The 27756-nt window shown below is 41.2% G+C and overlaps 1 protein-coding gene across 1 annotated transcript in view; it reads right to left on the bottom strand.

Annotated features, from left to right (window-relative positions):
- Positions 1-27756, bottom strand: part of DDX31 (DEAD-box helicase 31) — a 2738529-nt gene that overhangs the window by 1649655 nt on the left and 1061118 nt on the right. Inside the window, exons 10-11 of the mRNA XM_044057921.1 lie at positions 24193-24312; positions 23969-24075 (exon numbers count right to left, since the gene is read on the bottom strand). Coding sequence (XP_043913856.1) covers positions 23969-24075; positions 24193-24312 — 227 coding nt within the window. The remainder of the gene's footprint in view (positions 1-23968; positions 24076-24192; positions 24313-27756) is intronic.

Below are 27756 nucleotides of genomic sequence, written 5' to 3'. Positions count from 1 at the left end.
GGTTATAAGAAAATCATTCTATATCACTCAACTTATAAGTAAGGGTATGGCATCTAGGTGCAGGGATGTCATTGCACTACTGTACTCAGTGGTTATCAGGACAACACTGAGTATACGCCCCTTTCTGCATGTTCCTGACCAGGGACGTGCAACAACTGGAACATCCACATAGGTTCCTCAAAAAAGAATACAGGGCATAAACTCTATATCTTATGCAGATTACCTCAAAGCCCTAGCTCTATATTCTATTTCCTACAGACTGCCAACTCACGATTTATGCCTGGCATACTTGGATTCTGCTCTGATGGACCTTTTGCATAACTGTAAAACAAACAGAACCAGATTTACTAAATCTTAAATAGGACATATTGGCGGGACAGGTATGTTATCTCAGAGATTCCCCATTCTAGAATAGACTTCTCATTCATGTGAAACAGAGCCCTTCCCTACCATTATTCAATATGTTATCTCAGAGATTCCATTCTAGAACAGACTTCTCACTCATGTGAAACAGAGCCCTTCCCTACCATTATTCAATATGTTATCTCAGAGATTCCATTCTAGCTTTAGCTATGTATGTTAATGAGACAGGCCCCAGTCATAAGTTCAAGTTCTTTGCTATAGGCTTTGATAAATGCTTATATTTATTTGCAAAAAAAAAAAAAAAAAAAAAAAGAGATTCCATTCTAGAACAGACTTCTCACTCATGTGAAACAGAGCCCTTCCCTACCATTATTCAAGTGGATGGGAAATCAGAAGTTCACCTCTGCTCTGACACCTATGTCTAAGGCACAATAAATTTTGGAATACAGTTAGGTTGCATGGCTAGGCTTATAGAGTCCCCAGTGGTCGGTAGCCTAGCATATAGCTGTGAACCTATGAAACTATTAAGAATGGCTGCCAAGTCAGACCTCAAGATTAAATAAAAATGCACATGAAGACACACAATGACTTTTACAAACTAATACAGCTGTTTTGCACAGAATGCCAAAGCCTACTCAATGACTATAGTTTGTGGCATCTGAACTTTGTTCAATAGATGTATCAGCTTCAGAACTTTATCTTTGCCATAAACATTCATGTCTTTAGCTTACATAATGTACATGGGAATCCAACACTTGATTAACACTATAACCACTATGCATTTAACTTTAACAAGAGTGAGGTATCTTAACAAACAAAACCTTTAGTGTGTCTCACAAAGCATAATATTAATTAATTAATTTACTCATTTTACATTTGTTTACTGGGAAAGTCCGACTGGACTAGGTCCATTTACAGAGGAGGCCCGGGGAGAAAAGCTCCACAATTATAACCCTAATACAAGTTTTATACAGAATTATACTACTGTGTCTACTCGACACTCATTAGACCCATTATAGAGTACAACGCCCCTTTTGGAATGTATTTCACAAGACATCTGCAGCAGCTGGAAATGCCACAGAAGTACCTCACAAAGAGAATTACTGGCCTCAAACAAATGCCCTACACTGACCGTCTCAAAAAAGTCCAGCTTTACTCTGTAGCATATCGCCTACTCTGAGGTGATCTCTCCCTAACATATAAAGCTATGTCAAACCCAGAGCTGTTGGACATGCTACACCTAAAGAAATCCCAATCCCTCCGAGCTACACGCTCTAGGGACCTGAACCTTGTCACCACAATAAACAGGACATGCTGGAGGGATAGATTCCTGTCCCAAAGACTTCCCATATTCTATAACAGGCTACTCATCTATGTCAAACAAAGTTCTTCATTAGCACTCTTCAAGAAAAATCTTGATGAGTGGATGGGAAATAGGAAATACACCCCGGGGATCACTTCTGTGTCTCTGCTCGACAGTGGCACAGGAAAATAACTTTCTTGGGTGGCGTAAGCCAGGGAATCTTGTCGGCTAGGCATAAGTAGGCCCTTGAGCCGATAGCCTAGTACCTACCTATGAACCTATTATAACAATAATGCATGTTTTAAACAGAATTATAAGAACAAGCTAGCAGTGAAGAACACCAATAGATCTTTACATGTGGGAATTTAAAGACAGACAAGACATAATAGATATTTACATGTAGGAATTTTTAGACAGACAGGACATATTAAAACATTATTCACATTTTCAGGCTAGAAATATGAATACACTCAGAATATAAGTCAGCAGTGATCATGGTTGATGTGCTACTGACTAGCGATAGCTTAACTGTTAGTACTGTAGAGCATTATAGTGAAGTTATTAGAAGACATCATTGTCAATGGAGGGTGAGAGGTAGGAAGCATTTATTTTTATGTAATACATGGACATAACCAGGTATTCAGTAGGAGTGCTTTTAGGGTGTTTTTGAAGTGTGAGGTAGAGGAGCATGCTATTATTGAAGGGGGGAGGGTATTCCAGTTTTTAGCAACTGTGTGGGAGAATAGTGCTTTTCCTGCGGTATTATTAGCTCTAGAGATACTGAGGAGTGATTTGTCATTAAAGCGGAGGGGGTAATTTGCTGTGTATTGAGTTAGCAGTTGCCCTAGTGATGGGGTTTTATCAGGATATTTTAGAATGTTGTAAGTAATGTCTAGCTGGTGGAAATTGAGAAGTTGTGGAAATTCTAACCATTGTAGGTCCCTAAGAGCTACACAGTGGTGTGTTCTGAAGGAGGAGTTGTTAGCAAACTTGACAATCTTATTATAGCATGAGTCAAGTTTATCCAGGTCTGTTTTTCTGATATGGGTAAGAATAGGTGCTGCATACATTAGTGTGGACAATAGGTGAGTTTGTGCTAGGGTGATTCTAGCTTGATCTGAGAGGACGGTTTTCAGCCTATAGAGTGTACCCATTTTTTGTGAACCTTTTTGATAATTTGGGATATATGGACATCAAAGTGAAGGTTTTTGTCAATTTCGATGCCCAGGAGTTTGGTGTGGGCTGAAGGGGAAATGGTGGTATAATTTCTGGAAATGATAGTAAAGGAAAGAGGAGTAGTTTTTGATTTGTTGGGGGTAAATAACAATAATTTAGTCTTGCTGAGGTTCAGGATGAGTTGGATGCCAGTAATCCATTTTTCCATAGAGCTAAAGGATTCTTGGGTGAGTTGTTGAAGGGAGAGGAGGAGAGGGGCTGAGCAGATTAGAGTGGAATCATCTGCGTATTCTATAAGTGAGGCCTGCTTGGTTGTGGTATGTAAGTTGTTGGTGAAAACAGAAAATAGAAAAGAGAAGTGGGCCTAGTATTGAGCCTTGTGGTACACCTATGAAAGTTGGAAGCTGAGGGGAAAGTATACCTTGCCATTGGACAGACTGCTGCCTGTCAGATAGATAATTACTGAACCAGGCAATAGTAGATGGGGCAAAGGATAGGGTGGCTAGAGTATCTAGTAGTATGGTGTGTGAGACCATATGGAATGCCTTGGAGAGATCCAGAAATACGGCAGATGTGAAGTTATCATTATTCCTGGGTTGGTTAACTACATTAGTAAAGGAAAGAAGAGCAGTTGTTGTGCTGTGGCCGGAAGCCATGTTGTGTGGTGGACAGGAGTTTGTGTGTGTCCAGGAACTTCATGACTTGAAAGTGAATGCATTTCTCTAGAAGTTTAGAAAGGGGAGATATAGCGATTGGATGGTAATTTGAGAAGTCATAAGAATTTCCACCTTTATGAAGAGGAATGATGTATGATGCTTTCCACAGTTGAGGGATATAGGATTCTTGTATGGAGCGGTTAATGAGGATGGACACAGGGTAGGATATGGATTCCGCAGCTATTTTTAGGAAGTTGGCAGGTAAATTATCAGCTGCAAGGGTGGTAGGTTTAAGTTTCAGGAGGAGTTTCTTAATTGATGAGATAGGAACAGGTGAGAGAGTTATAATGCAGCCACATCACCAGTGAAATGGCATATGTTTTCAAAAACAGCCAATCATGAAAATCTGTGTGAAACAAGGCAAACACGTCAAATTATTTACTTAATACATATTCAAAAATGGACCTAAAGACAATTTTTCTCTCCGCATTTTAATCATTTACCAGTTAATATCCACCAAACACTAAAAAGCTACAAGTTGACTAGAATGATAAACCTATGAGGAAATGTTTTAAACACCTTTATTAAATTACCACTTGAAAGACACAGGCACATATATAATATTAGAAAAGTAAACAAACCATGTTAAAATTTTTTTCATTTGCATACAGTTGCAATATGTTTTTGTTTTTTTATAACTGTCATTCAGTCCAGCATCACATAACTTGCTCAATTCTTGCCTTCCCTTAAACCTCACTCCTCCTCCTGAACATTATTCTGCATTTATTGTTCCCACAATTCCCATGTATTTCTACATAATGTGCTCCTTCTCTTTTCTTAAGATCCTACTTCCAGTTCGTTTATCTCTTTTACAACATTCAATATTTCAAATACAGTTGGTTTGGACTTTGATTACCATTTTGTAGTAAATGCTTTCTTGGCAGCTAATAAAATTAAAGTTAATAAGGCATTATTATGTTTAAGCAATTCAGAAACTATGTCCCAACTCAAAAGAATCATTTCCTTTGTTACAACCATTTGCTCTCCCAACATTTCTGAGAAACTGTACTGTAGGGAATTTTTAAAATATGCCAACTTGTTACATTCCCAATTGCCTCTCTCTTTGCCATCACACCTCCAACATTTTCTGTCTAGCTGGGAAAAGATTCTCTGACATCTGGTTGGGATATACAAGACCTATGCAAACACTAACAAGTAATCCTACACCTTACGGTCAGTGCTGCATTCCTGGGAGCAATAAAGCTGTCCTCCCACTGTCCCGTGATTGGTATGCTGCCTCCTTCCTAAGCTCTTCTCACTTTCTCGGACTGATTCTTGTAGATATAATTCTAGACTCAACTGACAACACTGCTGGTCTTTCTTTTAACAATCCACTTTCATTTTCACTTTGCCTACACCGTTATCAATCACTGGTAGAGAAGGTAGTTTCTCAACCAAAGTGGAAAGAAATTATGTTGAAACAGAGGGTGAGGGAATCACAATGTATGGACAGAGTAGAATTTGGGATGCAGCCCCTTAAGGTGTATAATTAGAAGTTATGTACTCACCATAACGTTCCATCTGAGTAGGTGTATTCATTTGTCTGCAACCTGTGGGTTATGGATCCGATATCGGATCCGAACCGGCATGGTTTTCCAGCTATGGATCCAAGCTCTCAGCTCCTCCCCTCACCCATAATGCCCTGCTCTACCCTCATGACCTCAGATCGAGTTTGCCAAAGCAACAATACCCTAAAAAGGGTAACAAGGAATATGCAGGAAACTGAAAGGCCAGGGGGATAGGAGGGCGGGATGGTTGCAGACAAATGAATACACCTACTCAGATGGAACGTTATGGTGAGTACATAACTTCTAAATCTGAAGTAGGATATTCATTTGTCTGCAACCTGTGGGACAGAGTCCCCAGCTACCTGAATCTTGGGCGCCATCATGGAAGGATATTCCGAGCACCGCTGAGCCAAAGGATGCTCTACCCCTAGATGCAAGATCCAACTTATAGTGGGAAATAAACGTATGAGATGAAGCCCACGTGGCTGCTGCACAAATATCATCTAGAGGAATCCTAGCCTTGAAGGCTGCCGAGGTAGATACTGACCGGGTTGAATGGGCATGAACACCCTCCGGTGCGGGCCTTCCTGAAGCTTGATAAGCCAATAAAATGCACTGTGAAATCCAGCGGGACAGAGAAACTTTAGAGATTGGCTTGCCCAAATTGAATTTTGCAAAGGAAATAAACAGCTGGTCGGATTGCCTATGACCAGCTGTCCTGTTCAGATAAAATCTAAGTTGCCTGTGAACATCTAGTGAATGTAGCTTATATTCACCTTTGTTTTCATATTTAGGAAGAAAACAGGGAGGTTAATGGATTGATTGATGTTTGCTTCAGAAGCGATTTTAGGAAGAAAGGACGGGTTGGTCCTGAGGGAGACACGGTCCGGATGAAATACCAAGTAAGGAGGTTTAGCTGATAAAGCTTGAAGTTCAGAAACTCTCTTGGCTGATGTAATGGCTACCAAAAAGGCTGTCTTGTAGGACAAGAATTTGAGATCCACCGTAGCCGCTGGCTCGAAAGGAGGAGCGGTCAAGGCCTGTAGGACCAAAGAAAGGTCCCAAGGAGGAACTGCTTGTTTTATAGGGGCCTGAGAAGAAAAGTACCTTTAAGAAATATTTTACACAATTTGGCTGACATAAGAGGATTAGAGTCATGGCCAATGTGATAGTGAGAAATTGCCGCCAGTTGAACTTTGACTGTGGAACTGCTGGCACCATCGTTAAAGAGAGTGGTTAGAAAGTCAAGCACTAAAGGGAGAGGAACCGTGAAGGGATTCAGGCCTTGCCGCCCGCCCACACAGAGAAACGCTTCCATTTGCTTCGTAAACCTTTCTAGTGGATGGTTTATGAGCCGCCACCAAAATAGCCTTTACAGGTGAAGAAATACCGGAGTCCTTATCAAGAGTGGAACTGGAGCAGCCAAGCGGTCAGCTTCAGGTTGTCCAGGTTCGGAGTAGGAATGCAGGATGGATGGGATATCAGATCCGGGATGGGATCTAGAATCCAAGGAGGATTCACCGAGTGAGACCTTAGGAAGGGGAACCAGATCTGTCGAGGCCAGAATGGAGCAATGAGAATCATTCTGCAACCCACCCGAGAGGCTTTCTGAAGAACTTGCAGCATCAGAGGCAAGGGTGGATAGGCATACAGAAGACCGGGTGGCCAAGCATGCACCAGAGCGTCTCTTGGGGTACCTCCGGGAGGAGGTATTAGAGCGAAAAAACTGTCAGACTTGGTGTTTGAGGGAGAAGCAAAAGATCGCATGAAGGGGTTCCCCACCGCGTAATATGCGCTCCGCTACTTGACAATTGAGAGACCACCGTAAGGGGTCAGAATGGTGCGACTGAGCTTGTCCGCTAGGATCTTGGTCCGACCGGAATGTGCGTTGCTATTAGAAAGCGATTGGTGGAGATTGCCCATTCCCAAACTCTCATGGCCTCTCGACAAAGAGGGTAAGACCTTGTTCCCCCTTGCTTGTTGATGTACCAGACAACAGACATGTTGTCCGATTGAATCGCAATTGTTCCCAAGGGAAGAAAGTCCTGAAGTGCTAGCAACGCTAAGAGCACTGCTCTCATCTCTAGAACATTGATATGCAGTAAGGTCTCTGAATCGTTCCACGTGCCTTGGACTGTCCGGCCCGCAAAGTGCCCCCCCCACCCGAGGCGGGAGGCGTCCGTGGTCACCGTGGCGAGAGGGGGAGAAGCACAAAATAGGCGGCCTTTGTGGAGATCCGGGGAGTGGAGCCACCACAAGAGGGACCGCTTGCAAGCCTTGCTGATCGCTATGGGATGATGCATGGGGAGAGCAAGGTATGACCACTGTACTAAGAGCGCCCACTGTAGAATGCGCATATTGAGCCTGGCAAGAGGAAGAAGTGCTATAGGCCAAGCCATGGACCCTAGGGCCCTCAGGACCAACTCCGCTGGAACAGAACTTGAATGGAGAATGGCCCGCACCTGGAGCTGCAGATTTAGAACTCTGTCCGCAGTGAGGAAGGCTCGTAAACGCCTTGTGTCTAGCCTGGCCCCTATAAAATCTAAGAGCTGTGTGGGCCAGGTTGGACTTTTTTGTATTTATTGTGATGCCCAGAAAGGGAGCAAGATGGAGAAAGGAGTCTCGCGCCAAGAGAAGTAGATGCCTTGTTGGGGCGGTAAGAAGCCAGTCGTCCAGGTAGGGAAAGACCTGCACCCCTGCAGCCTCAGGTGGGCCGCTACTACTGCTAGTACTTTGGTGAACACCCTGGGGGCTGTGGTGAGACCAAAGGGAAGGAACTGGTAGTGACTGGCTCCCAGCCGGAAGCGGAGAAACCTCCTGGAGCGCCTGTCCATCAGGATGTGGTAGTACGCGTCCTTGAGATCTATCGAGCACATCCAGTGATTTTCTCCCAGAAGGGGGAGAATAGATTGCAGAGTGACCATTCGGAATTTTTCTTTGGGGACTGCCAGATTCAAGAGAGAGAGGTCTAGGATTGGTCTTAGTTCCCCCGTCTTGTTTGGCACTAAAAAGAATCTGGAGTAGAACCCTGATCCGATCTGGTCTGGGGGAACGGGCTGGATGGCTCCTTTCTTTAGCAGATGGCCAATTTCTGCCAAAGCGGCCTCCCGCTGACCGGGTGGGACGCCTGGGAGGGACTCCAACTTTGGAAGGTGAAGGAAAGGAATGCGATATCCCTGGATATGATTTGGAGAACCCAGCGGTCCGATGTTATGGACTCCCATGCCGCTAGGTGCCCCGAACGTCCCCCGACTGCCTCCAGAGTAGAGCAGTCGGGCAACCCTCAGGGTTGCTGCGGGCCGCTCAGAGAAAGGTTCCCTGGACCCGAAGTTTCTGGGAGCCCCTCTGCCTCTAGGGCGGCGTCCTCCCTGTCCTCCTCTGCCACGGAAGGACTGGTTGTCCGAGCAGGCTGGGACTGCTGCGACTTCGGAACCACATCTTCTTCTGACCCTTTTGGTTCCTAGAATAGGGCCTCTGGGGTGCAGAGAAGCGGATTCCGACGGCAGACAGCGTCTTCCGCCCTTTCGCTCTGGGTCAACGTCGCGAACGGTCTTGCCAAACAGAGCAGAACCATCAAAGGGGCGTCGCAAACGACGCCTTGAAGGGCTCAGAAAATCGAGTGACGGAGCCAGGCCTGACGCCTAGTGACCAGTCCTGTCCCGCAGCTCTAGCGGCCCTCCGCTGCATGGGAGAGTAGCCGCATAGAAGTATTTGTAACTGACCTAAGAGTGGCCATACGGGTGGAGTGCAGAACTCTGTCCTCCTCCGAAATGGACTCAGGGGGGGATGCAGCGTATTCCTTAATAAGATCTCGCTGCATCCGAATAACATGTGCCAAATAGTTCAGCGCCCTTACTGAGAAGGTCGCCGAACTGAACATCCGCTTCCCCAAGCGGTCCATCATCCGAGACTCCTTGCTCGGTGGGTGGACTGAGGGACTCTCCTGAGCCAGTTCCTCTTTGTGGCCGCCGTCAACATGGCATCTACCGGAGGCCCCTTACTCCAATGGGTCCGGTCGGATGGCGGACTAAGGATCCTATCCGGTCTTTTGGGAATTGGCTCCACGGTGTTCGTTCCTTCCACGCCCTGGTGGTAATAAGGTCCACCAGGGGTCGGCAGGGGACACCCAAGAGGTAGACGGGCCCGCTTCAAATGCCTCCAAGAACACGGACTCGTCCGAGGAAGACTTGGGGGCAGACCACCCCTTATACGGAGCATTTCCATGATGTCTCCAAAGGAGACATCCTCGGGGTGACCGTGGGGAGCCTTCCCTTCCTCCAAGTCCGTGTCTTCTGTGAGAGACTCGGGGAGTCAATGTGCCTCCTTTTGCGTATGCTTGCGAGGGACCTCCTCTGGGGGCTGTCAGAGGAGTCCTCGCAGCAGCAATTTGCTCCATAGGAGCAACTTGGGGCACAGAAACGGGCTGTCCCAGGGGCCGGATGGTGGAAGCCTGGCCCAGTGCAGAGGGAGCGCGGGACGGAGCCGAAACAAGTGCCGGGGTCCGGAGACCTCAACAGAGCCCTCTCCACTACATCAAAAGCCGAAGGGAGCCGACCTCACCAAAGGATCCGACAATCGGCTCCCCTCGGATCCGAAGAGTGGATCGGAGCCGGCGCCGCACTCGGATCCGGCGGGACAGTGCGCTCCGACACAGACGGCGCCGAAGGAGCACTGATCCCCGGATCCGGCTCGGATCCAGGCTCCGAGATCGGGTCCGACGCACTCGAGGGCAGGGTCGGATCCGGTACCAGTACTATCGGCGCCGACCCACCCCCGCCCGGCTGCTCGGCTCCAGCTGCTCCAACCCGGATAGCGGGTCGGAGAAGGAGCAATAGGCTTAAAAGGGTGTTGAGCTCCCCGAGGGGGAGGCAAGAGCACTCCCATCTGCATCTGGGCCTGGATGAACCTTCTCATCATCCGTCCAGATCAGCATCAGAAAGGCTATGGGTAGATCTGAAGAGGCTACCGAGGTAGGCCTGGAGTGCCTCCTCGATAGCCTCGACGGAGATCGGGTCTCCTCCTCCTCAGGACCCGTGAAAAGCACACAGGGGACCGGAGCCGAGAAGGAGGAGACCGAACGAAGGAGCCGGGGAGAAGCCGCTTGGCTGGCGGGCCGAAACAGAGGTCTCGGCCCGCCGCCAGGTGCTTCTCCCTCCGGTCCTTAGTAGCATCCCTCTCCTCTCCAGAAGCGGGAGTTTGAGTCCCAGGAGCAGGAGGGTGCCACAGGGGAACAACTGTAGCCACAGTAGTCCCAAGGAGCGGAGGCCGGAGCCGAGTCTGGCGGTAAAAGACCCGCCAAGACCAGCTTGGACCTCCGCTCCCTCAGTGCCCTGGGGTTGAACCCTGCACAAATGGAACAACCAGATGTGAGGTGTTCAACCCCGAGACACTTAACACACCGAGTGTGGCCATCAGCGGTGAGAGCTTATGGCCACACTCGGAGCATTTCGAAAAAATAGATTTAGGCTGGTCAGCCATAATCTATAAATCACTAAAGCTACAGAAAGTAACTTAAAATAAAAGGACACACAGGCCTACACACACACTCTACGCAACAGCGAGGGGAGGGAATAAAAATTACTTAATTTAACTCAAATAAAGTCAAAATACACTTATAAGAAAGGGAAACCTAAACTTTCACTCAGAATCACTCAAAAAACCAAAAAATTCTCTGATTTTTACCAGAAACAAAATCCACTTAGCTGAGAGCTATGTACCCAAATCCAGTCACCAGCGCGGCAAACGAGATCTGGGGTCATGAGGGTAGAGCAGGGCATTATGGGTGAGGGGAGGAGCTGAGAGCTTGGATCCATAGCTGGAAAACCATGCCGGTTCGGATCCGATATCGGATCCATAACCCACAGGTTGCAGACAAATGAATATCCTACTTCAGATCATTAAATATCCAGAATATTAAATGTTTAAAGTAGCAGAATGTATTTTAAGAATTAAGCCAACATAGGAATGGAGAAAAATATTTAGCAATAGTGATGACTGCAAGTAGAGGCATGGAAAAAGGGGTCTGGAATTTATTGGAGAAAATTTCCAAAAGAGCCAAGGTTTTGTGATGAAATAACTATACAGGGTAAGGTAACAGAGAGGGATGAAACCAATCAGAAATGTGGACAGGGACTTGTTACATTCCCAACTACTTCTCTCTGAAATCTGCTTGGGATATAAAAATACCTGTGTAAACACTACCAAGCAAAAGTCCTACCCTTTCTGGACTTTGTTGCATATCTAGAAGCTGTACAGCTGTCCACCCAATTTCTAACCTTGTCTGATTGATTCTTGTAGTTATCATGCAACCTTTTATATGCCCTACTAATTATCCCTTTTTAAACAGTAACTTCTGTTCTAGACTCGACTACAATTGCTAGCAGATCTGGTCTTTCACTTGGGACTTCCCTGGCTCATTTCCCTTTGCCTATCCTCTAATATCAGTCCCTGATAGTGAACATAGTCTCTAACCTGCAGTCCAGACTGCCTGGTCTAATCTACTTTCCCTCTGTAGTTATTTGCTCCCAATATCTTGGTTCCTTTGCCAGCTTTCTCAACTAAAACATTACTCGTCTTTTATTTAATAATCCCCTGCTCCTTTTCTTTGTCTACACTCTGTTATCAATCCCTGGTAGGGACAGTAGTCTCTTATACATATTTAAAGCATACCTTTGTCAACCGAGGAGAAGTTGTGGACCATAACTAATAAAAAAAAAAAGAAAAAAAATGAAGGCATTTCTCTGGGAGGGAATGAGGATCAGTTAAGTGGGATAAGTTGCCCCCCCCCCCGTACCCGATTTGAAGGGATACTTTAGACGTAAAAAAATGAATGAACACCAGTGGAAGCAATAAATCCAAACACAGGACCGTAACTGAGTTAACAGTCAAGCGCTTTCACTCACTTTAATCAACATGAGCTTCTTCCGAACAAACAGTTTTCCAGTTCAAAATGCATTTATAAACTGTTGTCAATTAAATCACATGATATTCTTAAAGAAATCTAACCACTTATAAAAATAAAAAATAAATAAATAAAATAACCAATTTAAATACAATAATCTAATATGATGTATTATAATACATACAGTATTAAGTAATAAAATAAGACACTTATTGTACACTAAAATAACAGGTAGTCAAAGTAATGAACTGCCTATTTCTAGCCATTGTTAAGAAACATTTAATGTTAATAGTGCCATTGAGGCCTGGAGTTTCATCAGCAACCAAAACTATTTGCCACAAACTTTCTTTACATTCTAAGAAAGTCCTATAGTCACCTGTAAAAGGATCAGAATTAACCCTTTCTAATACAAAGAATGAAAATTTCTTGAAGAGTAAACATTCTGTTGCATGCACTGCCAAAGCATTAGTTCTAGCCTTTTTTCTAATGGCTAAAACATGCTCATATATTCTTTTATGTAAAGCTCTAATAGTTTTTCCAACATAAAATTTGTCACATGTATCACAGGTAGCACAGTATACAACTTTGGTGGTGTTACAGGTGTAATAATCCTTAGCCCAGGACCTTCTCCCTATGTGTTTGAATTCTATACTGGACACATTACTCATAAATCTACATTGTTTACATTTTCCACAGGAAAAACTACCAGCAAGCCTAGATGTAGAATTCATAGCCATCATCTTATTGTTTTACAAAATATGCTTAATACTGGTAGTCTTCCTGAAAGAAAAATGTGGTCTTACACCCAAAATTTTTGTGAGTTCGGTATTTCCCATAAAAACCTTCCAATGATCCAGTAAAATTCTCTTGATGTAGACCATCTCATTACATATTGGTACGGGAAAAGCTAAGGGTCTTTACACTGAACACTTGGGGACACTTCCCTAAGGGTGTCCCTAATGCTCAAAATGGGGCAAGCAGAAGTGTTTCTAAGAGCTAATACTTCCTGAATGATCTTCTTAAGCCAAACTAAATTGTAGCCTCTCTCTTGAAAGAATTGTGTCAATTTGTCTACCTCATGTAGAAAAACAGAATGTTCAGCTGTCAACCTACTGAGGCGTATGAATTGACCTTTTACCACTCCACCCTTCATATGGACAGGATGTACGCTTTCCTTGTGTAGATAATGGTTAACAAAGGTGGCCTTCCTAAATATTTGACTTTTGACACAGTTTCAAAAGTTAAATGAAGATCTAAAAAATCTACAGACTCACCAAAACCTCCAACTGTGAATTTAAGAAAGGTGGTACTACAATTCATATGCTCCACAAAGGATTGAAAGCTACTGTAATCGCCCTTCCAGAGAAAGATCGAGTCATCTATGTAACACCTATAGAACAAAATATTGTCTAAAAAAGGCAAAACATAAAGAAATCTTAACTCCCAGTGGGCCATTACAACATTAGCAAAAGATGGAGCTACTCTGGACCCCATAGCAACACCTGATATCTACTGAAAGAAACTACTACTAAATCTGAAAAAAATATTGGTGAGAACTAACTCCATAATGGTACAAACAGTGTTAACTGTGTTGTTCCCAAGAGATGTATATTGTGTCAAATATTCTCTCAGGTATTCTAAACCTGCCTCCTGGTTTATACTTGTGTATAGAGAAGTGACATCTAAACTGGCAAAGAAAAAAGCTTCAGAAACTTTAAGTCCAGTTAATAATTATAATAAATGCCAAGAATCACACAGATAGAACTTTGATTTCTGAACCACTGGATTAAGTATATTATCTAGCCAAATGGAAATAGGCTCAGTTTTAGAATGAGCTGCTGACACTATAGGTCTAAAAGACCCTTTTGTTTTTTCTTTAGCTTTTCCCATACCAATATGTAATGAGATGGTCTACATCGAGAGAATTTTACTGGATCATTGGAAAGTTATTATGGGAAATACCGAACTCACAAAAATTTTGGGTGTAAGACCACATTTTTCTTACAGGAAGACTACCAGTATTAAGCATATTTTGGAAAACAATAAGATGACGGCTGTGAATTCTACATCTAAGCTTGCTTGTAGTTTTTCCTGTGGAAAATGTAAACAATGTAGATTTATGAGTAATGTGTCCAGTATAGAATTCAAACACATAGGGAGAAGGTCCTGGGGCTAAGGATTATTACACCTGTAACACCACCAATGTTGTATACTGTGCTACCTGTGATATATGTGACAAATTTTATGTTGGAAAAACTATTAGAGCTTTACATAAAAGAATATATGAGCATGTTTTAGCCATTAGAAAAAAGGATAGAACTAATGCTTTGGCAGTGCATGCAACAGAATGTTTACTCTTCAAGAAATTTTCTTTCTTTGTATTAGAAAGGGTTAATTCTGATCCTTTTACAGGTGACTATAGGACTTTCTTAGAATGTAAAGAAAGTTTGTGGCAAATAGTTTTGGTTGCTGACGAAACTCCAGGCCTCAATGGCACTATTAACATTAAATGTTTCTTAACAATGGCTAGAATAAATAGTTCATTACTTTGACTACCTATTATTTTAGTGTACAATAATAAGTGTCTTATGTTATTACTTAATACTGTATGTATTATAAAACATCATATTAGATTATTGTATTTAAATTGGTTATTTTATTTATTTTTTTATTTTTATAAGTGGTTAGATTTCTTTAAGAATGTCATGTGATTTAATTGACAACAGTTTAGAAATGCATTTTGAACTGGAAAACTGTTTGTTCTGAAGAAGCTCATGTTGATTAAAGTGAGTGAAAGCGCTTAACTATTAACTCAGTTACGGTCCTGTGTTTGGATTTATTGCTTCCACTGGTGTTCATTCATTTTTTATCTGGTTTTGAGTTTGTTTCATTTCTATTTTATACTTTAGAGGTACACAACTAAGACTCATTTACATAAAGCAAACAGAAGACTACAAATAAAAGTGAAAAGGAATGATGTGGAAAGAAAGGGTGGGGGAGCGGTCTTAGAAAATAAGGACTGAGTAGGATTCTAAATGTAAACCCTCAAGAAGAAGAAGAATACCACACAGAATATTACACTGATATAGTAACAGAAAGTATTTTACAAACTAAGTGAAGATGGGAATGGAGAAAGATTTTACCAACGGGGATGACTGCATGCAAGGGCATACAAAAGAGGCAAGCAGGGGCTGGAATTTATCAGAGAAAGTTATCAAAGGAGCCAAGGTACTGGGAACAAATAACTATGGAGGGAAAGGTAACAGAGTGGGATGACTGGGAGCAAATAACTAGGGAGGGAAACGTAACAGAGTGGGATGAGGCCAAGGATTGGGAGCAAATAACTAGGGAGGGAAACGTAACAGAGTGGGATGAGGCCAAGGATTGGGAGCACATAAGTAGGGAGGGAAACATAACAGAGTGGGATGAGGCCAAGGATTGGGAGCAAATAACTAGGGAGGGAAAGGTAACAGAGTGGGATGAGGCCGAGCCAAAGTCTGGAATGTGGTTTGAAGTAGGCCTTTCCTACCAGGGATTTAAAACAGAGTGGGAAAGCACCCTCCTCAGCCTCAACAGGCAAATAAAACAAGATGTCAAATCCTCTAAGAGTAACTCTGAGAAAAACTTAGCAATCCCAGCCAAGGATAATCATAAAGCCTTTTACAGCTACGTATGTACCTTAAAAGGCAAGACCCAAGCAATGTGCCAAACTAGTGACTAATGGCATCTGATCCTGCAGAGATAGCAAACCTGCTAGTGGACAGATCTGGCAAAAATTTCACTCCATTGTCCCTTCCAAACATATCACAAACCTTGCCCCCAACTCCCCCCCACCCTACATATCTGAAGAGCAAGTCATTAAAGCCTTGTCTAAGGCAAAAAAAAAAAAAAACAGCCTCTATAGGACTAGATGGCATCCCAGGCTGTCTTCTAAACAAATGACAACATGAACTATCACCACCATTAAGTACCCTATTCAATCACAGCCTCATCACTGGCTTTGTTCCTGCGGAATGGAGAACAGCAACAGTTATTCCCCTCCACAAAGGTGGCTTCTCAATAGACTCATCTGTAAAGCCAAGGAACGTATCATCATGGACCTCATAAATGAAGACATAAGTAACCTCCAAACCTTGGATCCGACCCAATTTTGCTGCATCAAGGGCAGATCCTGCCTGTTAAACCTTGTGGATTTCTTCGAATATGTGACCAGGGCCACTGACGAGGGCAAATCTGTGCACACAGCATACCTCAACTTGGCAAAAGCCTTTGACACAATCCCACACTCAGGCACTAATGATTAACTTAGCAAACTGAATGTATTTACTTTTATTTGTTTAACATTTGTTTACTGGGAAAGTCCAACTAGATGCAGGTCTTTTTTCAGCGGAGGCCCGGGGAGAAAAGTTCCAATTATAAGCAGTAAGAATTACAAATTATAATAAGCACATATACGTTTATACAATTAAAGTAATAAAGATAAGCACATTTTTATACAGGTAATAATAGTCATTTACAATAAAGCAAGCAGATTGTTAATGGTAAGAATGCATACATGTTGAGATACGTAGGAAAAACAGTTTAGTGCTAGAATAAATAAACGAATACTTGGAGACATTCACAATGCATATGTAAAATGCTAAATGCTGGAAACATACTGTTGTTTACAAGAGGTGGGCAAGTTTGATTCATGCATGATTCTGCACGGTTCAGAGAGATGAAGAGAGTAGGGGTTATTTTAACGTATAAAAGTTTGAGTGCAGGTACAATAGTTGACAATAACTGAGTAGACTTAGGTTAATGAAGCTGAATAGTAGAATTAGGTTACTAGTGCTAACAGTAGTGATAGCCAGGATGGTTACAAGGGAAAAGGCAAGTGCCTATTAAATGTGGTTTTAGTAGGGTTTTAAACTGTGTCATAGATATGCTATGTAAACTCTTTCATTGTAAGAAGGGTTGCCAACTGGCTCACAAACTGATCAAAGTGGGTGACTCCACATCAACCAGCAGACCTGTCACCAGTGGGATGCCACAAGGGTCAGTGCTGGACCCCTACTGTTTTGGTATATACTTCTCCAAAGTTCAGGCCAAAACTAAGGGGCTGTGGCTGACCAAGCCTGTGGACGACTGCAGACTGGGTGCAATTACTGAATTCCCAAATTATGTCCATATACTTCAAGAGGGTCTCATGCAGACTAACACCTGGTGTCTTAGCCACAAGTCTCATACTGAATGCAAAGAAATGCATCATCATTCCCTTTGGTAAAAACAATGTCCCTTCACACTATCAAATTAACAAAACCCTATGTATCTATGAAGTGGCAAGAGATCTGGGATCACAAGTAGACTGTGACCTTAACTTTGACTACCATGTGTCTATTGTAGTAATTTATTTATCGACATTGGTTGACTGGGAAAGTCTACTGGGTCAAAAAACCCATTTTCAGTGGAGGCCCAGAGAGAAAAGCGCCACAAAAAATTGTTTTTGTACAGAAAATATTAAAATATAAATAACAAGAATACAATCTGCAAAAACTACAATGGATAGGACAAGTCTGACATGCATAACTTTATGAACAAATATAAAACAAGGATTATAGGTTGCCACCCTCAAACAGGAGTTAAACAGATAGATACTTCTAGTTGATACCATGAGAGATAGAAAGAGTTAGTTGATATAAAGAAAGGTTGTAAGAAGGGGAGAGGTATTACCAAGTGGAGGAAAAGTGAAGGAGATGATTAAGGAAGGCTTTCTAGGTAGAACACTTGATTAGCAAAGGCCTCACCTCTAGAGCAAAGGAGGTTATAACTCCTCTATACTCATCACGAATCAGACCCATAATTAAGTCTAATGCTCCCTTTGGCATATACCATACAAAGCAGCTGTAGCAACTGGAGAGACCTCAGAGTTTCTGACTAAGATCATCAAATGACTCCAGCAAGTAACTCACACAAACCAACTAAACTCCGTCACTATACTCAGTATCATATAAATTTCTTAGGGGAGACATATGCCTGACTTACAGAGAAAACTCCAACACAAACCTAATAAATTTGTTGCACATCCATAAATCAAATGGGACTAGAGCTACCCATTCCAGGCAAATTGAATAAGACATGCTGGAAGGACAGACTTGTCTCCTAGAAACTGCCATGTCTTTGAAATAAGCTGCCAGTTCATGTGAAGCAGAGTAGCTTCAAAATGAACCTGGACAACTGGATGGGGCCCTGTAAATTCTTACCAAAGATAGCTCTCACAACCCCCCTGAACATGGGCAATCATTAATAAATACAATCCTGGATATTGACTAGAGTATGTATGCTACTACATTGAGATGAAATGGATAGGCTTGAAATGACCTCCGGCCTAGTAACCTCCTATGATCCTACTGACATTTTATACCTCCAAGCAGATGTGAGAGAATTTTTCCTCAGGTAGATAGCAAATGCTGGAGGTGTGAGGAGAAACAAACACATAACTGTGTCTATATTTGTGTTGGGAGTGTAATAAGTGCAATAAATAATGCAAACTTAAAAAATTCCCTGTAGAGGACTTTGTCAGAAATGTTGCTGGAGCAAATTATTTTTAGCTACGGAAATTATTCTTTTCAGCTGAAATATAGAAACTGACTTACCTAGACATAGTAAGACCCAAGTTTAATTGAATTTGACTGCCAAAAACAGAAATTACTAGAAAATGTTCCGAAGAGGAAGAGTGAAATTATAGGGAAGGCAGGGCCTGAGCAACTTCTGTAATATTAGAGTGAATGAAAATTGTTAAAAACTAAAACATACATAATGCATGAAAATAAAACATGTTTGTAATGGTTTCTTTTCTATTAATGCATGTGAGTGCATGGTGTTACTCAGTATACGTAAAATTAATAAAAGTGTTTAAAAAACACTAGCCAGCGAGCTTAAGTCTGAGAGAGAGGAAAGTGGTTTAAAAAGAAACCCTTGGGACTGCAATCAAATCACATGCTACTATACCGAAACCATATTCTGAACCTCCAATTAACTACTGCAGGATGTTTTATGCAAAAGGCATGGTCAGCTCTGATATGAATGTGAAATTCACTCCCACTGGGTTAAAGGGGGCCTCTCCAATGATTTCTTATGGGTCAGCCTGTCACGAAGATGTAGACCAGTATCGAACACTTCACTAAAACAGGACACAGCCAGTAAGAAGACAATGGGAAAAGCAGAAAGAGCAGACCCATGAGGAGGACTGAAGCCTAGAAGCATTACTCATGGACTTCTTATATTTTCCAGGTGACAACAAGCCTCATGCTATGGCTCCCTGGACCACTGACCTCCTGAATATCCCTTTGAGCCACACTTTCATGTATTCTTCTCTAAACTCTGTCTCAAAAACACAATAAGCAACAAGAAAAATAAGTTTAGAAATGTGGTGGTAAGTAGCAGTTTCTGAATCGCAATATTAAAGGTAGTTACAGACTTCAAGCAAAGGTCCAAGATATTCCAGGAAAAACATAGTGATGATTCTGTTATGGTATTGATTCAATTTATAGTGATGTCTCAGGCTTGGTAACTTTATGTCTAAACTTTTATTGTTGGTATGGAATGTAGCAATTTCCTGCAATGACTATAACGTGGAGAAGATACAACCAGAATAAACTCGAACAAGAATAATTGTCATATCTTTCCTGCAAGAAATGATGCACTCATTTAATCAGCATAAGCTCATTTTCAATACAGAGCCTGGTATATGCATCTGGCTAACATAAAAATAGATACAGCTGTGGTGCAGAGGGATGAAACCCTAACTACAGTCTGTGCAACCAGTGTTTAGTTTGTGGCACAAGTGCTTGATGGGCTGAGGGGAGGATGGGCTTGAGCACCCAATCCCGGCTCACCCATTGTGGGACAGATGGAGGTGGCATGGTCCGTTTTATTGATGGTACCTACCAGACGACAGCCCTTAACCTATGAAGGAGTTTGACAAAGACTGCGCTACTACAGCAGCAATTACATCACTGATAAGGAGAGGAAGGTGCATGTGGGACAGTGCAACATCCCTCTCCTGGTCAGGCAACTATGGCAAATAAGCAAGCCACTTATCAGCTGGAAAGAGAAGCCACTCCACACGAGCTGTACGACAGTCTACTCTCACCCCCTACTGCTCACTGCAGGGGGACTGGAAGGCCAGATCAATACTTCCCAGGCAGAAATAAATAGGCTATAGGGGTCTTGCATAGCATGGAGATACTCACCTCCCTCCGACACTGAACAAATGGGATGTCTAGGTACAGGCAGGGGACCCACCAGGGTAGGGTCCTACAGAGTTTGTGGTGGAGTAGCTGGAGAATTACTCACAGACCAGACTCATGCTGAATATCATATTCAGATATATAATAAATAACTTTCTGAAAGAGACCAGATGAATGAATGGAGAAGGAAAGGAAAACCTTTTAGGAATAAATGACAAGCCCTGTCATTCTATGCTCCTCTCCTTTACTGAAAAACAGGTTAAGTACACAAAGTAAGAGCTGGTAGTGTCAGCAACAGGGAACCCTATTCATCCATTCTATCATTATGAAAAAAAAAATTAGGACACTAATAACATGACTCACAAGATTGCAAAAATACCACAGGTGACTACTAACAAAACAAAATGCAAAAAACAAAATTACTAAAACAAATTAATCAAAACTGACTGAAACCATTTTTTAGGGGCCCTCATCCCCCATATACTGGGTCTCACCACCCACCGCCTTACTTGAACATAGTCACTGCCAAACATACCACCATGGGGAAAGGACAAGCATGCTAAATAGGTGAAATGCCAACTCAGATGTAGATTTTATCAACTATCCATCTCACACCGCTTTCATTGCTTGTACATTCTTATACCATTTTCATCCACTTCACAATCAGACACCTGCAACATGTTCTTCCTACAATACTTTATGTACGAAATGTGACAACACATCCACTTCACAATCAGACACCTACAACATCTTCTTCCTACAATACTGTATGTAAGAAATGTGACAACACATCCACTTCACAATCAGACACCTACAACATGCTCTTCATCCAATACCGTATGTAAGAAATGTGACAACACATCCACTTCACAATCAGACACCTACAACATGCTCTTCATCCAATACCGTATGTAAGAAATGTGACAACACATCCACTTCACAATCACAGACACCTACAACATGCTCTTCATCCAATACTGTATGTAAGAAATGTGACAACACATCCACTTCACAATCACAGACACCTACAACATGCTCTTCATCCAATACTGTATGTAAGAAATGTGACAACACATCCACTTCACAATCACAAACATCTACAACATGCTCTTCATCCAATACTGTATGTAAGAAATGTGACAACACATCCACTTCACAATCACAAACATCTACAACATGCTCTTCATCCAATACTGTATGTAAGAAATGTGACAACACATCCACTTCACAATCAGACACCTACAACATGCTCTTCATCCAATACCAGATGTAAGTAATGTGACAACACATCACAACATGCTCTTCATCCAATACTGTATGTAAGTAATGCGACAACACATCCACTTCACAATCACAGACACCTACAACATGCTCTTCATCCAATACCGGATGTAAGTAATGCAACAACACATTCACTTCACAATCACAGACACCTACAACATGCTCTTCATCCAATACTGTATGTAAGAAATGCAACAACACATCCACTTCACAATCACAGACACCTACAACATGCTCTTCATACAATACTGTATGCAAGTAATGCAACAACACATCCACTTCACAATCACAGACACCTACAACATGCTCTTCATCCAATACTGTATGTAAGAAATGCGACAGCACATCCACTTCACAATCACAGACACCTATAACACACTCTTCATCCAATACCATATGTACAAAATATGACAACACATTCACTTCACAATCACAGACACCTACAACATGCTCTTCATCCAATACCGTATGTAAAAAATGCAACAACACATCCACTTGACAGACACCTACAACATGCTCTTCATCCAGTACCTTATGTAAGAAATGCAACACATCCACTTCACAATCACAGACACCTACAACATGCTCTTCATCCAATACTGTATGTGGAAATGCGACAAGACATCCAATTCACAATCACAGACCCCTACAACATGCTTTTCATCCAATTCTGTATGTAAGAAATGCGACAACACATCCACTTCACAATCAGACACCTACAACATGTTCTTCATCCAATACCGTATGTAAAAAATGCGACAACACATCCACTTCACAATCAGACACCAACAACATGCTCTTTATCCAATACTGTATGTAGGAAATGCAACAACACATCCACTTCACAATCACAGACACTTACAACATACTCTTCATCCAATACTGTATTTAAGAAATGCAACAACACATCCACTTCACAATCACAGGCACCTGCAACGTGCACTTCATCCAATACTGTATGTAAGAAATGTGACAACACATCCACTTCACAATCACAGACACTTACAACATGCTTTTCATCCAATACTGTATTTAAGAAATGCAGCAACACATCCACTTCACAATCACAGACACCTACATCCACTTCACAATCACAGACACCAACAACATAGTCTTCATCCAATACCATATGTAAGAAATGCAACAACATATTCACTTCAAAATCACAGACACCTACAACATGCTCTTCATCCAATACTGTAAGAAATGCAACAACATATCCATTTCACAATCACAGACACCTACTACATGCTCTTCATCCAATACCGTATGTAAGAAATGAGACAACACATCTACTTTACAGTCACAGACACCTACAACATGCTCTTCATCCAATACCGTATGTAAGAAATGTGACAACACATCCACTTCACAATCACAGACAACTACAACATGCTCTTCATCCAATACTGAATATAAGAAATGTGACAACACATCCACTTCACAATCACAGACAACTACAACATGCTCTTCATCCAATGCTGTATATAAGAAATGCGACAACACATCCACTTCACAATCACAGACACCTAAAATATGCTCTTCATCCAATACTGTAGGTAAGAAATGCGACAACACATCCACTTCACAATCACAGACACCTAAAATATGCTCTTCATCCAATACTGTAAGTAAGAAATATGACAACACATCCACTTCACAATCACAGACACCTAAAATATGCTCTTCATCCAATACCGTTTGTAAGAAATGCGACAACACATCCACTTCACAATCACAGACACCTACAACATGCTCTTCATCCAATACCATATGTAAGAAATGGGACAACACATCCACTTCACAATCACAGTCACCTACAACATGCTCTTCATCCAATACTGTATGTAAGAAATGCGACAACACATCCACTTCACAGACACCTACAACATGCTCTTCATCCAATACTGTATGTAAGAAATGCAACAACACATCCACTTCACAATCAGACACCTACAACATGCTCTCCATCCAATACTGTATGTAAGAAATGCGACAACACATCCACTTCACAATCACAGACACCTACAACATGCTCTTCCATTCAATACCATATGTACAAAATGTGACAACACATCCACTTCACAATCATAGACACCTACAACATGCTCTTCATCCAATACTTTATGTAAGAAATGCGACAACACATCCACTTCACAATCACAGACACCTACAACATGCTCTTCCATCCAATGCCATATGTAAGAAAGGCGAGAGCATACTATCCTGCATTATAAAAAAGTTTTGCAACTCAGCTATGATATCAAAAGGTTTTACAACAGCTGCAAGTCAAAATTCATGTATTGATATTATTTGCTGTGAAGTTATCAACAAATACTAGAAGGTATTTTTAATAAAAAGAAAATCTACTGTACAGGGATGCAGTGACTTCATATTATTGTGACATACTAACCAGGTACTATTTTTGTAGTACTTTTTTCATGGCCTTGCAGCGATCAGTAGAAAGAGTGCTTTAAAATTTGCCTTACCTTCTGTTAGAGTAGCAGATAACAAGACATTCTGTCGGCTCTTCTGCTTTTCATTTAAGGCGTTGAGTATTACTGCAATATCCTTCTCGAACCCCAAGTCCAGAATCCTGCAGGAAGAAAAAGAAAGAAAAAGCTTATAAAGAATATAGCAATGCATTAAAATGTTGACAAGATTATACTTCAGTTTTGTATGGAGTTGTAAGATATAGGAAGTCAATCTCTACCTGTCTGCTTCATCCAAAATAAGCCAATGCACATTATTAAAGTGTACACTCTGTGTGTTCTTGATGTGGTCAACCAGTCGCCCAGGAGTTGAAATAAGAATGTTTATTCCTTTACGTAATCTTTAAATGAAAGAGAAAGGTTACTTTGTAAAATTGCTTTCACAGAATGGGGTGGTGGTTGTTAGACCGATGACAAATTATTTCACAGTCTTTCTGCTACTGATTACTATGTAAAATGTGAAACTGGAAAAGCCTTGACCTGCCAAAAACAACCAAGTTTGAAAAGAACTCTAAAGAAATTGCCCCACTAATAAAAATCCAAAGTAAAATAAATTAAAATTATTCAAATACTTTTTTCAAGCAAAACTAGCATGCCAACATTTATCAGTCTGGTAGAGTGGTTGCACCCTTCTTACATTTTTTTAATAAGCGGCATTTTAGAATCACATATTCATTTTCCATACTGTGCAATCCCCATGAATTATGCACTTGCTTTTTCTGCACTCTTGCTGATACAACAATTTTATTAATTATACATTTACATAACAGGAACAAATTAGCCTCTAGTCAGACAATCAGAGTTTGCATTTAACTTTTTAAAAATTTCCATTTTCAAGCATGTAAATCCATATCAGAAACAGTCACTCTAGCTACAAAAGAAAAAAACAAAAAAAACTTGAACCGAAAGTAAAATAAAGTACCAGCAGGAAACTGCACTCTAGCAAATCAGTGTTCTGTCCTAATTGTAACTAAATCTGTTCGACAAAGCTGATAAAAAGCACACCAAAAACTCAAATGTATTTCAGCTATGTGCTTCCGTTCCCTTTAAATAAAAACTTCATCAGATCTGCTTGACTTAAATAATCTGTCTAAAGTCAATCACATGAAAATATTCAAATTACTTTTATTATTTAAAGTGACATGCTTGTAATGAGAATCATTTAAGCAATCAATAACGTACTTTATAATAAAACTAATGTGCAAATATATATACACAAAATAATTACAGTCCATCAGGTTATAGGCCGCGGTGGTGCAGCGGTTAGCATTGTCGCCTCACAGCAAGAGGTTCTCCCATTCGATTCTTGGCTGGAGCGCCTTCTGTGTGGAGTTTGCATGTCTTTCCCATGGTCGAGTGACGTATAAAGACATGCAGGTAGGTGCGTGCGTGAATGGGTGTGCCTTCTTTGAATGTTGGGCTGGCAACTCAGCACAGTAAAACTCCACTGTCAATCATTAGCGGACCGGAGTTGCGCTCTGGCGACCCCTAACTGGGAAAAGCTGAAAGACATTACTAGTCTATACACTGTGACTTTAAAAGACATTTAATGACTAATGATTGGATGGGAGACAGGAAATTCACCCCGGGGATCACATCAGTCACCCTGCTAGACAGGTGTCCAGGGAAGTAAATACTGTGGGAAGAAATAGTCAGGGAGTGGTTATGGCTAGGCTTGTATAGGCCCTAGGGCAGATAGCCTAGTATCAACCTATGAACCTATATTCTCCTTTAACCCTGGAGGCTTATCTGTATGCAGATGAATGTGCAAGTTTGCTACTTTGACTTCCAAAAAGTTATTGTCTCCAGCAAAAGGAGTATTTCTAATAAAATCAATGACAAAAAAATACAAATTTTCTAAAGTCAGTGCACACAAGAACAGATTCACATTTAATTCCACCTCTGTAGTATACTTAGCTGCATGTGAATCATGTCAAAGTTTTTATGTGGGCAAAACAAATCGGCAATTGCCCAAAAGCATTTATGAGCATTTGTTTGCCATTAAAAAACAAAAATTTCACTAAAGCCTTAGCAAAACATTCACACTCATGTGTAATGACTTTATAATAAAATCATCTACAAAAATACCAATTTTTTTAACACTCCTTTTGCTGGAGACATTAATAACTTTTGAAAGTCAAAGAAGTAAACTGGCAAATTCATCTGCAGACAGATGAGCCGCTGGGATTAAAGAAGCGTATCAGTATTAAATGTCTTTTAAAGTCACTGCGTGTACAGACTGATGGACTATAATTGTTTTATGTATGATTGCTAATAGGATTCTCATTACAAGGATATCACTTTAAATACTACCAGTAATTTGAATACTGTCATGTGATTGACTTTAAACAAATTATTCAAGTCAAGCAACGACATTGTCTTATAGCTCTCGTGAAGTTCTTATCAAAGGGAACGAAAGTACTTGGCTGAAATACATTAGAGCTTTGGTGTGCTTTTTATCTGCTTTGTCGAACAGATTTAATTACAGTTAGGAGTGGACATTGAGTTGCTGCAGCGCAGATTCCTGCTGGCACTATTTTCATTTACTCTGTCTAATCTTTATCTTCAGATTGATTTAACATTGTTCCTTCAACAAAAACATTTAAACACAGAAGCTATTTACAACATAATTTAAGATCAGGTATAAATATATTTTTTTATAAATGCCTTTATGTTCATAGCATTTAAATAATGACAAGGGCACACAAACATTCACAGGAAAGAAAATAAGCCACTGTATATATTTTTTCATGAGTTTCATGCACTATACATATATGCTTCCTTTTTTAACAATTATTATTCACTTCAACATTATGAAAATTCCTCAAACCCCGTTTTCCCTTAAATTTCACTCCTCCTCCTGAACATCATTCTGCACGGACTGTTCCCACATATTCCATTTATTTCCAGGTAATTTGCTCCTTCCCTTTCTAAAGATCCCACCTCCAGTTCTTTTATCTCCTTTATAATACTCAATACTTCAGTTATGGTTGGTTTAGATTTTGATTTCCATTTTCTACGTTTTTTTACAGCTAACACTGCCTTACTATGTCTAGGCAATTCATATCCTATATCCCAGCTGAAAAGAATCATTTCTTTAGTTACAATAATATGCTCTCACAACATTTTTGGCAAAGTACTCTGCAGGGAATTATTAAAATCTGACCAACTCACTGCATTCCCAAAAAACATGTTCCCAAATACCTCTCCCCCTCACACCTCCAGCAATTGCTTTCTACTTCAGGAACAATTTGCTGAAGTATGATTACAAGCAAAAATCCTAAGCCTTATGGACTTGGTTGCATACTTGACAGGCATACAAAAGTCTTCCCACTGTTGTTTTGTACATCGTATTTCCATTCTCTCTTCCCAAGCTTTTCTAATCTATTTACACTGATTCTTGTCATCATGCACTATTTTATATGCCACACTAATTACCTCTTTCTGTTCTAGACTCAACCAGAATTGGCATTTCATTTAACACACACCTATTCCTTTCTCTTTTGCCTATACTCTGGTATCAATCTCTGGTAAGAAGATGGTATATATTGTTTTATCTCCTCTATGTAAAAGGTTTTAATAGTTGATCCAGTGTCTTCATACCTTGTAACACAGTCTATTTGCACTATACATATCAATGTCTTCTACAAGCTCAGTTTCCATTACAGAATCCCATTCAGCCGGTGTTTTACCAGGGAGTTCTGTTTCGCTTCTCTGATAGTTCTTAGCTCCATATTTTTACCATTTCTAATCATTTTTTCCGCTCTTATTTTTCATGTTGTACT

This window comes from Protopterus annectens, chromosome 16.part0 (genome assembly GCF_019279795.1).
Source record: "Protopterus annectens isolate FY-2018-M chromosome 16.part0, PAN1.0, whole genome shotgun sequence".
Lineage (NCBI taxonomy): Eukaryota > Metazoa > Chordata > Ceratodontiformes > Protopteridae > Protopterus > Protopterus annectens.
The sequence above is the reverse complement of the archived record's forward strand: the minus strand, read 5'-3'. Positions and strand labels throughout refer to the sequence as shown.